General features: G+C 49.5%; 5 protein-coding genes across 5 annotated transcripts; 1 reads left to right on the forward strand and 4 right to left on the reverse strand.

Moving 5' to 3' along the window:
• Positions 1-644: 644 nt before the first annotated feature.
• On the reverse strand, positions 645-2,672 carry HER10_EVM0006091 (uncharacterized protein; the record flags this gene model as incomplete). The annotated part of the gene is made up of 6 exons (XM_035475686.1): positions 645-1,029; positions 1,116-1,430; positions 1,540-1,886; positions 1,965-2,219; positions 2,259-2,353; positions 2,420-2,672. 6 exons carry the CDS (start codon positions 2,670-2,672, stop codon positions 645-647), a joined length of 1,650 nt encoding a protein of 549 aa, XP_035337260.1.
• A 2,226-nt stretch (positions 2,673-4,898) lies between these two features.
• Positions 4,899-7,917, forward strand: HER10_EVM0001313 (uncharacterized protein). The gene is made up of 6 exons (XM_035471068.1): positions 4,899-5,943; positions 6,005-6,084; positions 6,145-6,409; positions 6,489-6,841; positions 6,918-7,241; positions 7,335-7,917. The coding sequence occupies exons 1-6, from the start codon at positions 5,932-5,934 to the stop codon at positions 7,870-7,872; spliced, it is 1,572 nt and encodes a 523-aa protein (XP_035336886.1). The 5' UTR covers positions 4,899-5,931; the 3' UTR covers positions 7,873-7,917.
• Positions 7,918-8,134: 217 nt separating this feature from the next.
• On the reverse strand, positions 8,135-9,277 carry HER10_EVM0010886 (putative amidohydrolase; the record flags this gene model as incomplete). Its single annotated transcript, XM_035480331.1, has 1 exon — positions 8,135-9,277. The coding sequence occupies one exon, from the start codon at positions 9,275-9,277 to the stop codon at positions 8,135-8,137; it is 1,143 nt and encodes a 380-aa protein (XP_035337663.1).
• Positions 9,278-12,784: 3,507 nt separating this feature from the next.
• On the reverse strand, positions 12,785-13,563 carry HER10_EVM0000860 (isochorismatase hydrolase). The gene has a single exon (XM_035470627.1). It carries the CDS (start codon positions 13,455-13,457, stop codon positions 12,801-12,803), a length of 657 nt encoding a protein of 218 aa, XP_035336842.1. The 5' UTR covers positions 13,458-13,563; the 3' UTR covers positions 12,785-12,800.
• Positions 13,564-14,589: 1,026 nt separating this feature from the next.
• HER10_EVM0006642 (DnaJ domain-containing protein) lies at positions 14,590-16,734 on the reverse strand. The gene is made up of 3 exons (XM_035476222.1): positions 16,407-16,734; positions 15,069-16,333; positions 14,590-15,012 (listed from the first exon to the last, which is right to left on the reverse strand). The coding sequence occupies exons 1-3, from the start codon at positions 16,510-16,512 to the stop codon at positions 14,848-14,850; spliced, it is 1,536 nt and encodes a 511-aa protein (XP_035337300.1). The 5' UTR covers positions 16,513-16,734; the 3' UTR covers positions 14,590-14,847.
• Between the last annotated feature and the right edge of the window lie 135 nt (positions 16,735-16,869).

Genomic DNA, 16,869 nt, shown 5'->3' on the forward strand with positions numbered 1-16,869 from the left:
CTGTGCTGTTGGGCAGAGCTCGAAAACTGGTGCCCAAGGCTACATCGGAGAGAAGGGCATTGACTTCAAATTCGTCTTCATGGTTGCCCATAAAGTGCACATCCAGTCGGGTCCATTCTCGTTCTCTTTCGGACACAAACCTGGTGACTCGGGGATGGGCATGATATCACCCATGTTGGAGGAGACTAGTGAGGAACTTGAATCTCCATTGACTATAATTACGCTCCATCTCCAGGATACTGGAGACTAAGATGAATTGGCCAAGACACACGAGTCGATTCGGACTCAATATGAGACGCTCCAAGCAAAAATGCAGCCATTTGTGAGGAACATCCGACGAATTAAGATAAACATTCTACGATGACGACGAAGAACAAATGTCCTCGATGACTTATAACCTTCCTCGGCTCGAGCACAGTCATGTGCTGCCAAGAAGATCAAAACCGAAAAGGCGGCGCCGGGAAAGCACCTACACGACTTTTACAGGACGTTTTCCTCCCAACGAGCCAACGGTATGGAGCAGCTAGATTCAACCTCACAAAAAGATGCTTCTGTCTTCAGTTGCCATATCCCCAGTTTTCAAATCACCGAAAAGGAGTCAAGAATGCCATAGAAAAGCCTCAGTTTTACCATCTATTCGACCTCTATCTGTGTGATGGGACACAGACATTCAGGCCACGAGCCTCCCTCTCGATCTCTTTCAGCAGCTCCTTTGCATGACCGACGACTCCAACGTACGCCATCTCATTCAAGATATAGCAGGCCTTGCTTATTATGTCGTATATGGCGAACAATGTAGTATCCGAAGCGTACACAGGCAGTAGAGTCCGTACCACAATGAAGCATTGATTGGCGGCCCAGCGATCGAACTTGGTATCATAAAGACACCGATAAGTCCAGAGAAGGATTATCATAGACTTTGCGTGATGTAGCTGAAGGGACCTGGCGTCCCAACCGTCAAGATGTGACGTAGAACTGTTCTTGCTGTAGATAGTAACGACCTTCAAGGCGATGGATTCGTAGCTCACACTTGCGGTTGTTAATCATCCGAGCTAACTCATTATCGAGACCCCAGCGAACCAGACAAGACGATGAGATTGATCGACGAAACTCACTGGAGTGAAAGAACCGATGAAGCGACGCTATTTCCCATATCGAGATGATCCGGCAAGGCTAATTTCCAGTCACGCAACAGTCTATAAACCGCGACACAACGTACAGGGTCTAGCGATACCGCACTCATAGACTGTTCCATGATTTGGTAGAGGGAATATTTCAAACCGAAAACCTCTAATTGACAGGGTGTCTCGAGGATATGAGTTTGTGGGCTCAGTGTGCCCAAGTCGTGCCAGTGACTTTGATTGTCAACGATTTTTGTGACGAGCGGCTCAGAAGTTAGAAACTTCGCTGAAACTGACTCGGCAACTTCCCTGTAAACCCATTTTTTTGGTTAGCGGCACTTTCAGCCAAACATGCGTCTGTTTATAGGATCAAACTGAAACCTTATGGAGAGCTCGTGTGCCGGAGGAATGAACGTACATGAAAAAGCAGTAAAACCCCCAGCTAATATGAGAAATAGTATGCCAGTCCCTCATCTGACTTGGTGTGCCCATGGTGGAAAAGTTGAACACAGTGAAGTCGCCCCTTTCGAAGCCCAACGCCAACCATGCCTTCCGAACTATTTTCGGAAGGTTTTCATGAATTTTAACTGTTACTAGAGATTTCTCGTTGCAGGTAACGAACCAGAGAATAGATGCTCCCTGTAAGAAAGTCAAGGAATCTACGCGTCTCTCTGATTCGAGCGACTGACACGCTTCGTCTGCGAAGAGATGGGCGAGAGCGATAGCGTTTGGATCGAAGGCGTAACACTTTCTTGCTGAGTGCAGCTAGGGTTGAACCAGTGTCAGAGGGTACATGGGGAGCTGAATGAGGTAGCGAAGCAGACAGAAGATCTAGTAGCTTACGGCAGATACGGTGAGGACGGCGTTGACGAGAAGAGAAGAACAAAACACCTTTTGACCTCCTACTGTAAGCCCAGGCCCATCGCTACATAGGTCTGCAACGAAACGCCCCTTGTCGACTATATTGGACAATGTACTGTCCCAGGTCCAGAAAAGATGCAGCAGGCTGGTCAGCGCTTGATTGTCGTCCGAAACATTTGTCCAACGAGTGACAGGCAAGACACTGCAAGAGTCCAAGTTGTCAATGGACGCTGAGCTCTGGCCGTCAGCTAGACTGAATTCGCTTAGCGTCATGACGTTTGATAGATTTGTCGGATATCCTGATTTTGATTGTGGATCTCTGATCGGTTCTTGATTCGTGGCGCCGAGGTTTGGACCGAGATTTTGAGACACTGTAGAAAAATAGTGAGCAGTCTTCCCCGACGATTGAAGTCTTTCCACTCGTGGAAAAATCTCACTTATTTCTTCGTCTGCCCCTTTGACCACGAGATCCGCATTTGCAATCGACTCAATGGTATCATTAAGGTCCTTGGATGCTCGCAATTGGTGTACAACATCTTGAACAACTCTGTCGTCGCTCGATTGAATCAACTCCAAGACATTGCGAGCACTCCGGTAGGCTCTGGACGTGCGAAAAAGTGCCTGCTTCTGGGCCTGCCGCTCGGAAAGCCCCTCTGGGGCTAGGTACACGCATGAACCATTATCGTTCATGCATCTAAGGCACCTTGGCCGGGTGCCACTACACTGTTACAATCAGTCGGACGTTCTCTGAGAACAATTTCTTGCCAATAGACAGATGATAAACCAGTAACAGTCGGAATTAAGGATTCAGAAGTGAGTAACTGACTTTGACTCTCAGCTTCCGACAGGCTAACAAAAATTAGCTATGTCCAAGTCACGAATGGCGTTTTGGAGTGCTTTCCATTACAGGCCGTTGGAACCTGGCTCCTACTTCTCTTCGCCTTGACGGAACTTATCAATGCTGGTGTTCCGGTGGCAGTGGATGGCAAAAGAGGCCTCAGTTTCGAACAATCTGCCATGACTAACAAGTGAAAAAGGGGGGCTAGCCATCAAATTAAAATATATCAACCAGAACTGAATACAACTCAGAGAGAGGCCACTGGATATTCCGCTCATTGAAAGCTGCTTTGTACAAAAAGTACGGAAAGATATTCAAACTGGCAGAAGGCGTAAATGCGGAGATTGTGTCTTGTCATATAGTATTAGCTTCGCATCCTGAGGCTCACAGATCATCCCTCAAATATGCCCAGTCCAGTCCGTCATGCATATTGCTTTTTGGCGAGGTCCTGTGGCAGGTCCATCGTGTTTTCTGGTGGCGCAAGTGACTCTCCGCCGTTGCCGGCAGCTGGAAAAGCACTGACATGACGACCAAACGTAAGCTGGTCAGGCGCAATGCCGTCGGTTTCTTCACAACTCGATGTCTTATCAATCCGGGAGGATGTAGCCAGTAAGGATTCTTAGGGTTATTAGCTCTTCAGGCCGATGCTTCAACTCATAATCTACATCGTTCACTGCCAACGAAACGCTAGCCGATATGATACTTCTGAATGCTCTACAGTTCAGGTCATTCCCATGTGTTCAATGTGGCTAATCAACTTCTAGTGCGACTCTGCACTGTCTCTGATTAGCACGTCATACGGTTTCAGGTCATCGGAGCTAGATCGACCAAAACGTGCGTACATTCATTGAGCGTGGTAGCCAAGAGACTAGCTTCCTCTTGGGACCTTTACCCCGAATTCTCCCTTGAGATGGTTACTTGACCAAATCCGACCTTATTATACATATACTCGGACTTCCCTTTCCTATATTGAGCTTCACAGTAGATGATGGATTTGAAAGATTATTACGAAGCGAAGGTTAACAACGATCCACAAACCATACTGAACACCGGATGCTCCATAACGGCACTCAGCTACAGGAGTTCCATACCATACCGGCCCACCCTGACCTCATATCCATCTTCTCAGCACGCCCTTTCAAAAGGCAGAGACAGGTAGTTCTGCTGCTTGTCTGGATAGCCGCAAGCGAAAAGTCAAGGTGAGGCTTGCTCGAGCGTCACAAGCAAAAGGAAGATTTCTACATAAAGATGCGGATGAGCAAGAAGTTGTTTAGACAAGCCTTCGCTTCTTTTCCGTCATACTTCAACAGCACGGGGAAACCAGCAATAGGCTGGTCAAAGCATGCATAATCAAATCGAACCATTGATCGGTTACAGGCATCTTCGCCTGTCATCACGTCGTCAATCTATTCGCAGCATACATGTACCTTGCGATCATCTTCAAAACTTGGTTTGGCTACTTCAACCACAATCCTCTAAGATGACTTTCAGTGTCATGATGATGCGACCGGGCTCACCGGCTCGCATTGCAATGAGTTGTGGCAACTACATCCCGTCCGAATCCTCCAATCTCCTCAGAGCGGCCACTTCTTTGTTACAATAATCAATCAATGTTGGTTCCTTGATTGGCTACAGCTCAAGTGACGCATTGGCTACGTCACGGCTTTATAGAAGTTGGCAGGAAGAGGAAAGAGGAGAAGAGAAAGCTGCGTTATTGAGTATGCTGTACATGCAATAAAGACGTATAACCCAGTCGTCTTATTGCCTGATTGCTTTAACGTTCATATCGAGCTTTTGACGGGTTTTCTCCTTGTTTTGATGGAGGGGAAGAGGGAACGGCATCGCCTACGGTGTAAAGAGCACTAAGAGCACATTCATCATGGACAGAGGCGTCTTACCGGGGTGCGAAGTACAGCTGACTTAGAGCGGGGTAAAGCAAGGGTCGCCTCAACAAATACCGTGACTGTGAGACACGTCCACAACCAAGCTCAGGGGGTTGCTTGGTTGGTCATATGTCGTCCGCCAAAGCATTGTATTCGTTGATTTACGTATACATATACGCTTAAGACGCCCTGGCTAAGCTAAGCGGTGCTCATATGATTATCTACAAGTTCTCCATCTTCGTTCAAATCCCTGCCTCCCAGCAGCCCATATAAGTATCATCAATCTCTATCTGTTATCTTCGTCACGAATTATCACTGCTACGATTGCTCATTGGGCCAGTAGCGTAGTCAGCAAAAAGGGTTTCATCCCATTCACAGCTCTCCGACTTGTTTTCGCACGGACGTCTGACTTCGTCGCGCCACCACAGTCTGATCTCACATTGCTGTACCGAACCACCATAGGGGAGCTGCTCTTCAGATATTTCAAGATCGACCTAGAAAGCCGAAGTCTACACAGTAATTACCAAAGCACTGGTTGTTACTTTTCAAGGAACTTTGTCTTTGCAGCTATTCCCCATCGCCTATCAGAGCTTGCTTTTCCGCTCATTTCACTGCCGTTGTGCGGGTCTCGTCCCCTACGTGGAGTTGAGTGATGTCTGGTCCGTTGAAAAACAGGCCGTTGTTGCCGCTGCTCTCAAATGGCCAGCCATATCTCCCCCAGACCACAATGCACAAAAGGAAGCGGACGCAAGTGCTGGCAGCTTGCGACGGTATGTCAATCATCATTCTCATTCATGTCAAGTCATGAACTTTCCAGCAGACAACTGACGCAATACTAAGGCTGCCGAAAGCGGAAAGTGAAGGTCATTTGCAACTCTTCTCAATTTCTCTATCATCTCCCTCAAGCTGTGGCGAAAGGCTGTGCAACGCTGACTTGACCCCTAATGCTGAAAGTGTGACGGAGCCCGACCAGCTTGCCGTCTTTGCGTCTCATCCCAAGCGTCATGCGTATACACCGTTGCCGAGGGAACAACTCAGAGGGAGGCTCAGAAACGAAAGCTCATCAATATTTCGGCAGCGCATGAGAACAGTCAACGAGTTTTAGAGTTGATTCGAGAAAACCGTGATGGCGTTGCAGACGACATCACGAGGAAGCTGCAGGAATCCGACGATCTTCAACGCTCGATCAACTCAATAGCCGACGCCAGTCTTCTCCTACCAAAAGTTCATGAGGGTCAAAGTAAGTGTTACAGCAAGTCCAAAGTGGCAGGGCAACTGATGATTCAGTCACTAATGTACAGTTTCTGTTTCCAGGAGATTCGAGGTCTGGTGTGGAGTTGAAGCCACAGGGAGGCTGTACCGCTGGGCTGTTAGCAGCGAAGTGACTATTTTCGGATGCTCCGTTGCATGCACTTCAACAACTGACTTTTTTTCACACCAGTCCCAATACCGAAAGAGGCGACGGGCTTCCCCGCCCTTCTGATCACATTATGCCCGTATCGCGCTGGACCAAGATTTCTCAAGCCGACACGACATTGACATGTCTTGTCAACGCCTTTTGGACCTGGAACAACACTTTGTCACATCTAATTGATAGAGACCTCTTTGTTTCCAGTCTAAAATCTATCGACTCCAGTGCTGATTTCGATCGAAACGGTCAATTTTGTTCGTCTTTACTTGTCAACGCCATCCTAGCCGTCTCAACGGTATGTCATATTAGGCTCTACCGACTTTGACCATAGTTCGAAACACCATAAAATGGCGTTCTAATAACTCATTGGGTAGCTTTATGCAACGGAGGCTGTATTAGGACCAGTTTCAGCAGAAAACAGAACAACAATGAGCCGCGATTTTGCCGCCTATGCATTCGAGCTCCTAGAATCGGAGCAGCATATGAGTTCCTTGACTCTACTGCAGGCTGCGGCCGTCTTGTGGACTTTGGCCAGGAACGAGGGATCTCATGAGCCAAAAAGTCGATGTTTGAGCCTACAGAATCTGCTGAAGCAGACTTGGTCGTCTGTTTGCCTGGAGAACACAAGCTACGGTCGAATCACGTCTCCCAGAGAGAAAGGTGGTGCTGCAGAGAAGACGCACCAAGCAGCTTCCCACATCACGTGGGGGTTCTACTGCTTTTTTTCGTGAGTGCTCCTTAGATTGTTTCGGGTCGGTGTCAACTTGCGATATTTATGGCTGATCGACGTCATCTCTACCCAGAAAACTAGCCACAGTCACCTCCCCTGAGATGCTGATTCCAAGGCCTCTCATTATAAAAACATTCGAACGTCTAGGCACTCAAGGCCATTCCAGCTCACAGGATTCAACGTCAAATGTCAGCAAAGATCCTCAAGGCCCCGAAGTATTCGTCGCGGAATGTAACCTTTGCGAGATTATTGCCCAATTCGTCATCGACCATGCTGCTAATAGATTGGATCGTGATCGCTGCACGGCGCTTTACAACAGACTCACATGTTGGCAACTCTCCCTCCCTAGTGATCTTACGGCGGACAACAGTATTCGTGAATCCGTTTCATTTCTTCGGTAAGTAATTGCCAGTACTGACACATCTCCTTATCCCGAATTGAGCAATCATGTAGTTTACACCTCTATATGCTGATGACTACGTTCCATTAGAGCAACATACGATTTTATTGCTCTGAAAGTCTTGTCCGTTTACTTGAAGCAGCCTAACACCGATATGCTTGACGCTCACAACGCCGAACTTGCCCAAATTGGCCATGCGAGCTCCATGATGGCTAGCCTTTGTCCCATTGGCGGTATATCGATGACGAGGCACGAGTACTGGACAGCCGAATATTGCTCTTTTGTTGCAAAGGATCTCTTTCCTCGGCTCGACACGGGTGTTGCAGCGCCCACAGTACGTGACATAATCGGCAAAGCTTGCTGTATCCTCAGGGATATGTCTCTTGCTGGAGTATCAGACCGCGCACAGGTATTACTTCTGGATATTGACAAGCAGGCATGGTCGTCAGGCAAGGTTTTATCTGCGCACGGCAAGCAGTGCGCAAGAGCGGAACTTATGTCAGCGGTTACAATACACGACGTGCGGGTTTTCAATGGCAGGAATGACCTCATGACCGATTCTACAGATGGAGTTTTCCTAGTCAAGTTCAAAGACAAGATCCGTAGCGTTGAACTTGTGATCAATTGAGTTGCGGAGTATTGTCATATTTGCCACAATGAGCGGTAGCCACAGATCGTAAAGGCAATGCTGTCAACAGCGTTTGTCAACCTTTGTTGCACCCAATCATCTTTATGTTCCAGTTCAATGCAAGAGTTTTATGGCTTAGACACAATGTGATGAGATGTGTTGGGTTTGATTGAATTTTACTAATGCTTTCGACTTCGACTTAAGTCTTACTTTGATTCAAAAGGTACCTCGACGCGCCCCACCCACAGGAGACTCCATAACCTTAAGCTGAGATTTGGCGTGTGCAGATATATTCACCCTGTATCCATACTCCCTTCAGTTTTCGCGTGACACTGATGTCTTCGAACGGATTGCCTTCAACAAGTACAAGGTCGGCCCTACAACCGCCTCGAAGGTTGCCTCGGTCGCCAAGGCTGAACGCCTTGGAAGCCACACAGGTTGCAGAGCGTAGAACGTCCAGAGTTGGCATGCCAGCCTCAACGAGCAAGCATAATTCCTCATGGAGACTCTCCCCAAATGATACCTGGGCCCCTGGAACAACATTCGCTGTTGTACCCGCGCAAATCGTAACGCCGGCTTCATGGAGTGTTCGCACGCTTTCTGTCGCGTTATCATAGTTGTTCCCGACCGTGGCTCCTGGAGTTACTAAATCAAAGGATGATTGTTCCGACGGCGTTTGTTTCTTTGCCATGGTCAGCGTCGGAATAAATATTTTGCCCTGTGCAGCCATTTCTCCAGCCATCGCCGCATCGATGGGTGCGTCAAGAGGGGCATGGGCAAAGATATCGAAACCGGCCCTCATGCCACGTTCGTAAGACGCTTTGCCAGTTGTACGAGCCACAGCCAACTTGTCGTAGGCGTGAGCGACGTCTACAATGGTTTTGAGTATTTCATCGCTGTGCGAGTGCAGACTGACGGCAACTTTGACCAAATCCGCGCGGTCCGGGCCACTCGACTTGGCCGAAACAAAAGCTACTGCATCTTCGCGCGTGCGAATCGCCACAGTATCTGAGTTACCGCGAAGATCCGGCCGATGGGTCTCCATTGGTACTGCCTCTGTACCGGAACAAAGCACAGTAGGCAATTTTGTCTTGCCAGCGGCGTATACGCGAAGAGATTGACATTGCTCAGTGTTGCTGCTGAGATCGATGACGGTGGTCACGCCATGGCTAGCGAAGATATCCAGCGCCGTATTGATACCCTTGATGTTCACGTAGGCGTCGATCAAGCCGGGAATCAATGTACAGCCACGGCCGTCGATAACATGATCTGGATTCTCAAATTGGGAGTCATCAATCATCGGGTCTTGGATGTTGCCAGCCGACCTGGTGAACAAGATGTTTCCAGTATTTTGAATGACATCGCCATCAAAAACACATACGTTCTTGATAAGAACCCTGGTCATTGCTTTGCAGACTTCGATCTGATGCAATAGACCCGAGTGATGTTTGCGCCTCCAATCGTAATGACTGGGGTTTCGTAGTTGCAGCCTCTTATTCGTGGCAATTGGCTATTGTAGATGAAAACAGAGTTCAGAAAATTGTTAGATGATGATGAAAGCCGTTGCAAAGCAAGAACGAGAGTCAAATTGGTAGGGCGTATACACAATGTAATTATGGCCGCCATTTTCCAACAGAAACATGAGGTAGAAATGATGGCCTGGCGATGAGACGGAGCAAGGTTCTGCAACGTTGGTTCTGTCAAGTCACCGTAGAAGCCGACCAAACCTGGACGATTCCGCCAATCGGAGCCTTCAAAGTTTTTGGACAAGCATCTTTGTGCGTTTGCTAAAAGTGGCGGTTCATGAAATAGCTTGGCTGTCGCAAGATTCACAAGCTTATGTTCGATGATTTCGTCAGTGATTAATTCAATGTCAATCATTGTGAAATCATTGACGTTAAAATGCGGCACAACCTCAACAGATACTATGAGCTACAAACTCATTTCTTGGCTGCATCTCCTATCCAGACTGACGCTACTATGTACAAGCTGTGATAACACTTGCAGACCACGGCAAATCTCAACAATTGGCTTGGATGACATTGGTCAGGGCATGTGGAATGTTGTCCTCCGCCGCAAGCCGCAAGTAGGGCGGGATGAGTTACAGAAAAATTTAAAGGTGGAATGGCGTGTTGATCGTTGCCGATCCGTCGTCCCCGCACCTCACGGAATCATCTCCGGCGGTTCTTCTCCAATCAAATACAGCATGCCAATCTCCGGATGGTCGGTGACGGTTCTTGTCTGTAAGACAGCTGTCTCTGGTGCACTGTGAATGACTTGGTGCCCAATATCGATCCCAGCAAATGGGACTTCATAAGTCGCGTCTAAGTACGGAGGAGCATAGCCGAATATCATCATGCAAGGCTATCCCACCAAATTCGTTACAGTAGTTATTTCACATCAAACAACCTGACTTATGTAGGTACGAATAAGGTCATCAGGGATGTCCTTATCCAAGAGAGCGTATACTCATCCCATATGTAGATATGGGGTTTCTTCCTGTAATCGTTCATTCAATACGCTCATCAATAGAGACACAATGACCGCTACCTATCTAAGTGATGCTCCCTACCTGGACTTTAAGGCTGTGGCTGCTACGAATGCAAGCATCCATATTCCATGCCTCGAGTTGGCTGTCATCTAGTTCAGTAATTCCATCGACTCCTTTTCACTCCAGTTCTCCCTTAGACGCTTCAAATCAGCTTTTCTGGCTCAGGCATATGGAACGGCTTGCTTGCCATTATCGGTTTCAAAGCGTCTCTCCGGTATCGAGGGCTTTCGTAAGCCTGGCCATATCGTCATACCCGTAATTGCCGACACACTCGCTCCGCACCTAGGCAGCTACAAAGCCAAATCAATTTAGATACTTAACCAGTCTGTTCTTTGAGGGAACGGGGCAGGGCATCTGGGTTGTCTGATTCCTCAAGTCTCCGGAAAAGTGATGTCGCTGTGATTTCACTCTCGGGGAGAGGAATCTCCGCAAGGAGCTGAATATATTTACCGCCTCTTCCGAAGATTCTTCCGTCTGCCTGAGGAGCTTAAGCTCCGGAAGGATATATCGGGATTTGATTCGACACCTTCGGCTAATGGGTGTCACCCAGACAGCCTACCGCTCCAAGGGCGTGATGATAGTGAGACGAAGACGTTAACGCATGTATGGCTCTTGAACAGTACGTAACACAGATAGCGGTACCCGGGATCGATGGAAAATAGGTTTCTGGCTGCTATTTAACCTAAAAGTCTACCTCTGCTTCAAATTTCAACTTTTCAACGCTTTACTTCGTTGACTATTATCGAGACTCTGCATCGGTCGAAACATCTCTACTATATCTCTCACAGGCAACATTTCGAAGAATACGCTATCTACTTAATTATTAGCAGATTCACACATTTGCAAAGTCAATCATATCACAGACTTTATCATTATTACGGAAGACGTCGACAGTCAATTTCGAAGCCTCTCGGCCGGTCATCCTAGCAAGAACTCAGGTCGCCGCGGCGAATCCCTCTTATCCTTTTATACAGCTGCAGGGCTTTAGGAAGCCACCGACCCAAGCCACCGTGTTTATCGTCTCGGCCACCCTTATGCCGTGACAAACATAAGGGCATATGCACGGTATTATATTTTGTGAAATTCCATCACACTTATGGGAGCTGCGTAGACTGCAGTCCCGATCACATCTTCTGTCTCGAACTGGACTCTGACGATAAGAGACAAGCATTCCCGGCATGTGCCGAATGCGGTGTTCTCACTGAGATCCAAGGGTTGTTTCTTGCCAACCAAAGACTCCTGGACGACGGGACCCAAGTTTCTACCGACGAGGACTTTCGTATCGTGCAGAGGAGTCTTAGCGGATACCTGCGGGCGTATCAGTTGAGGAGGGATGCCCATGCACGAGATCTGACAAAAGAAAAGAGTGGCTTGCTTGAGGAGGAGTTGCAATATGTCCAAAGTGGGATTCCGCCGTCGATACTCGAAGGCGAGGAAGTGGATGAAAACAGCTCATTATGGGGGGGGAGGGGGGGGGGAATGATGGGCAACACTATGGGGTTCTGAAATTGCCATGTGCAGCGTATGCGCCAACGAAAACCGGGCGAGCAAGATAGCTTAGGGAAGAAAAAGATAAGAATAGAAAATGAAAATGAACACAAAAGAAAGAAAAGCTGAGTGCTAAATTGATTAACCATTATATAGAATCGCACTGTAACATGTACCGCTATTGTATTACATTTATATTCAACTAATTCATTCTACAATTATACCCTTGAGATCAATAACGTATGCATAGATAGATAGATCGGTAAAACCACCTCAAGCATCAGGCGATAATGTTGCTTTAGGCCCTAATTCCGCATTCCATGGGGAGCGGTCAGTATCTTGCGAGGGTCCCAAGTCTGCCTCTGGCCTCCTTGGTGTTCCTTCCCTGAGAACTCATTAGTACTTCTTAAATGTATTGCAAGGCAGATGACTGAACTTAGTCAAGCAAACAGCCAAATGGTTGATGTGAAGGTCTCCTGCACATCGCGGAAATGAGTGATAAGTCAGATGGATGCAAGTTGACACTTTTCATTTTTCACACTTGTGCAAATTGGTTTGAAGAGCACCTTGGTGCTATGCGGTCACCGAGGGAGTTGAGCGAAACTCTTCGACGCACAAGGTCGGGGTTTATGACATGTCGCGATGGCGATGCCTTTCGATATTACGACCTAGACATACACCCGGACTTACGATAGCTCTACATAACTGTCCATGAAGTCACACGTACGTGTGCTGTCCTTCCAGAGTTGCGGGAGCAGTGTGATGCAGGGAAAATAGAACATCGACCAGCGTCTAGCCTGGCGTCTACACGCGGCACCATCCTCAAGTCGACTCTCGAAGACAACTCGGCTTTTCTGCCTACTTACTTACTTTTCCCTCGTACTCTAAATCATGAACTCAACACACCCGCCAAAACCTCCTCCGTCCCAACAACCTCCGCAAACTCCCCATCCAAGCTAGCCAAATTCACAGCATGCACAGTCTCAGCATCAAACCCGCCCTTCTCATACGTCGCAACCGCGTCCCTTACCAACAACACACCATTACCATCTACCCCTCCATCCTCGCCCAGAACCTGCAAGTTCGCGGCCATCCGCACAGTCGTACTCACGCAGTGATCAGTCGTCAGCCCAACCACTATAAGCTGCCGGATCCCCGCGGCCCTTATTGTCGCCTCGAGCTCGGTGCCGATGAAAGCGCTGTTGAAGTTCTTCGTGAAGACGGGTTCTGAGGGGAGGGGTGCTGCGTAGGGGAGAGGTGCGACGGAGGGGGTTGGTGAGTTTGGGAGGTAGTGTGTTGGGTGGAGGGCGGAAGTGGGGGATATGGAGTGGTGGTGGACGTGGAGGATGAGTACTGGGCGACACTCTTCGGAAACATGGGTTGAGGTTATGGCGTCGTTGTATTTGCGTGCGGATGCGAGAAGTGTCTCGACGTTGGATTCGAATTTGGGTGTGCTGCGTAATGAGCCCCAGTGGGTGGGATGCTTGAAGCCCTCTTGGATGTCAATCAGGACGAGCGCCGTGGGTGTGCTGGATGCGTGACGCATGATGATGAAAACGCCCCGACAGCCGTTAGTATCGTTTTGGCAACAAGGACTATATGACCTGTGATCGATGATTTTGTGGCTGGGATATCACCGTTCCTGGTGATCGATGGGGGTTTATTAGGGTAGTTGCTATTTACTATGCTTACAGATCAAATCATTAGACGCCCTTCTGAGTTCGGCTAGTCATAGAAAGGGCGTCCAATGGACTTCAGGGAGAGAGAGAGAGAGAGAGAGAGAGAGAGAGAGAGAGAGAGAGAGATAGAGTACTCGATTGCGACAAACTCGGCTTCTTCTTTGGCTGCCATTAACGTTTTAGAAATCAAGAAATGTGACCACACGTCGGGTTGGCCCGCTGCATGGATGTCATCGACAGCAAAGCTGACGAAAAGTCTCATTGATATGCTACAGGGTGCTGAATAGCGTCGTGAAGAGTCATGCGGGGTAAAGCGAATAACAAGGCCGTCCCGCCTATCCGCCAACCTAAACTCACAATCACAGATTTGGAGAAAAAGTTAGAACAGAATTAGGACGTATCTATCTCACATTAAGCACAGGTGTCTGTCTCTAGAACACCAAAAATCACGATCAATATTCACAGAATGCAAAAGAGATCATCGCTCCCGTGAAGGAACTACGCTTATATGCCTCGTGGCGGAATCGAACCGCCGATCTTCTCATGTCACTAGGTACTAGTGAGACGCTATACCACTTAGCCAACAAGGCGATGTCTCCAGAGCGCTGGCAGCGGACCCAAGTACCGCTGCAGCAGATCCTCTGCTCCAGCCGACAACACCCACCCCCACCAACCTCGCGAGAAAGCACGCAAGTTCCACATCTCAAGTGTTCAGTTCTCGAGATGCCAGAGACTCTTCCTTTCTCTCAAATTAGCTCTTCAGATCCTAGCCCTAGACATCAGAGAGCGGAAGTGTGTGGCACGAGGTGATTTATCAGTCAACATCCTCGTTTCTTAAGAAGGCTCACACAAATCATCTCTCAAGCGGTTCTGAGGGCCGAGGGCCACAGCAGCACCCACCACAACTCATCTAAGCACTGAGAGTTCTTCATCACACAAATGATATGGTGTAATTCCAAGTTGAAGAAGTCAAATACAAGTCCAAGCATTCAACCAAGTCCATCATAAAAGTATACTTTGTATTCGCTGATAATATCAGTCACCCATGCTGAATGGTGAGTGGGGAAGCCAACTCCAACAAACAACCGTCAAGTAGTAGCCTCGCCCAAACGTCCCGTCTATTCGCTCAAGTAGCCCAGAGTTTGTAACAATCAGGTAAAGGTAGGTAAGCTAAGCCCCCGAAGAAGAATCGAAGTTTCAAACGGTTGTGGTATCTCGTGCGCACTCTGTCCCTCTTTTTCCCCCCCGCGAAGCACTTTATGCCTTCTCGGGCTTGGGGACGTTGGGCGCATCCTCAGCGACGTCCGCTGACGGGTGCTTCTTGCCCTTCTTTTTGGACTCCTTGTCCTTCTTGATGGCTGCCTCGGCGACGAGCTGCTCGAAGACGAGGTAGTCGCCTTCCTCCTCGGGGGATCTCGCGGCCTGAATCCACATGTTAGCACCCTGCACAGAATAGTAACCCGGAAGAACAATATTACCTTGGAGAAGATGTCACCGATGATGACCAGTGCCTCGGCGCGCTCCAGTCTCTTGGCCAAGGGGATCTTCTTGTCGTTGAGGACAGAGTCGCACACCTCACGCAGCACACTCTGAATCTCAAACTTGGAGCCGCGCCATGCGGCAGTGAGGATCTTGCCTGTGACGCGGCGCTCGTACTCGGCCTTGCGATCCTCGGACCACTCCTCGCCGCCCTTCTCCTCCATACGCGCCATCTCCTCAATGGTCTGCTGTGCGTCGATGGCTGAGCTGATGGTGTTCCAAGTCTCCTTCACGATCGTGCCCTTGTCCTTGACGCGGCTGAAGAAACCGCCAATACCGAGGAACTTCTGACTCCGCAGCAGACCGGTGGCCTTGGCCAAGTACGTCTGGCCAATGGCGTGGAGGATATCCAGACCGAAAGACTCCATCTTCATGTTCTCGACCTCGAGACGAGTCTTTTCTTGGAACGCCTTGGTGACGTCAGCGCCCTTGTCGGTCTCGGTCCACACGCTTATTCTGTCGAGGAGCTTGCGGGCGAGGGTGTCGACACGCTCCTGGCGAACGCGGGCGCGCTCCTTGTCGTAGGCGGCGAGCTGATCGCGCTGCTCCTTGGTCAAGCTGCCCTTCTTCTTCTCCTTCTTCCGCAGCGACTCCTCCGACTCGGGCTGGCCGGCGACTTCGTCCGAGGGCCTGTCCATAAGCGCAGGCCGGAGGGGGATCTGAGTGCGCTTTGCGGTACCCGAGGTGCCGGACGGGCTCGGTGACGGTGTTCTGGCCTCAGCGGCGTATGGGGGAGGAGGCGCGGTAGCGGTGCTAGCAGCGTTAGGGTCGGCTGCCTTGTGAGCCTCCTTCTCATCTTCAACGACGACGGTCGGCGGAGGAGCAGCGGCAGCACTGGCGGCAGCGCCAGCCTTCTCTGCGTCTCCAGCCTTCATGCTCTCCTTCTTGGCTTCCTCGGTGCCGGGGAACTCGCCGTCGGCAGCTTCGGCGCCCTCGGCACCCTCCTCGCCCTCCTGCATGGTGATGTCCATCGTGGCCGTCAGATCCTTCATCAGACTAATCTCACCGATCCAGTCGACAAAGGCATCGCCGCCAAAGATGGAGCTGAAGAACTCGGCCGGGTCGGCAAAGCCCTCGGAAGGCTTCGCGCTGTCCTTTCCATACTTGTCGTAGGCTGCTCGGAGGTCCTTGTCGGAGAGGACTTGGTAGGCTTCGCCAATTTCTTGGAACTTTTCGTGAGCGGAGGGGTCGTTGGGGTTCTTGTCTGCAAGGGGGTCCAGTCAGCTTCTGTCACGCCGTAGAGAGCAGCAAAATTCAGGACGGGCAGGTTTGCATACCCGGGTGGTGAACGATGGCAAGCTTTCGGTAGGCCTTCTTGATCTCGATGTCTGTGGCGGTGGGCTGAACACCAAGAGTGTCGTAGTATGCGGTATCGACGACCATGGTCGCAAGGAATGAGGAGTATTAGGTAGAAGGGAATCTAGGTATTGTAACGGCGCAAATGTTTTCTTCGTTGGTAAACAAGAGAAAAATGGTTGAGTGAGGGAGTAAGAGGTCCTCTGCAGGAAAAATCGCGGGGTGATGAGGGTAGGGATAGACTTGCGAATCGTGATTCAAGCGAGAATCACAAGGAATCGGAGGTAGCGGCGGTCGAATGAGCTGGGCGGTGCGGCGTGCCACACCAAAAAAGTGACCCAACTGCTGCAAGGTGCCCGCCGATTACCTAGATTTTTGGGTGGATTTACGTTTTCGCGGTGCCCCGCCAGATTACGTCGTTGGGCGAGACCTGTGGGCGCTGGG

This window comes from Colletotrichum scovillei, assembly GCF_011075155.1.
Source record: "Colletotrichum scovillei strain TJNH1 chromosome Unknown Contig00002, whole genome shotgun sequence".
NCBI lineage: Eukaryota > Fungi > Ascomycota > Sordariomycetes > Glomerellales > Glomerellaceae > Colletotrichum > Colletotrichum scovillei.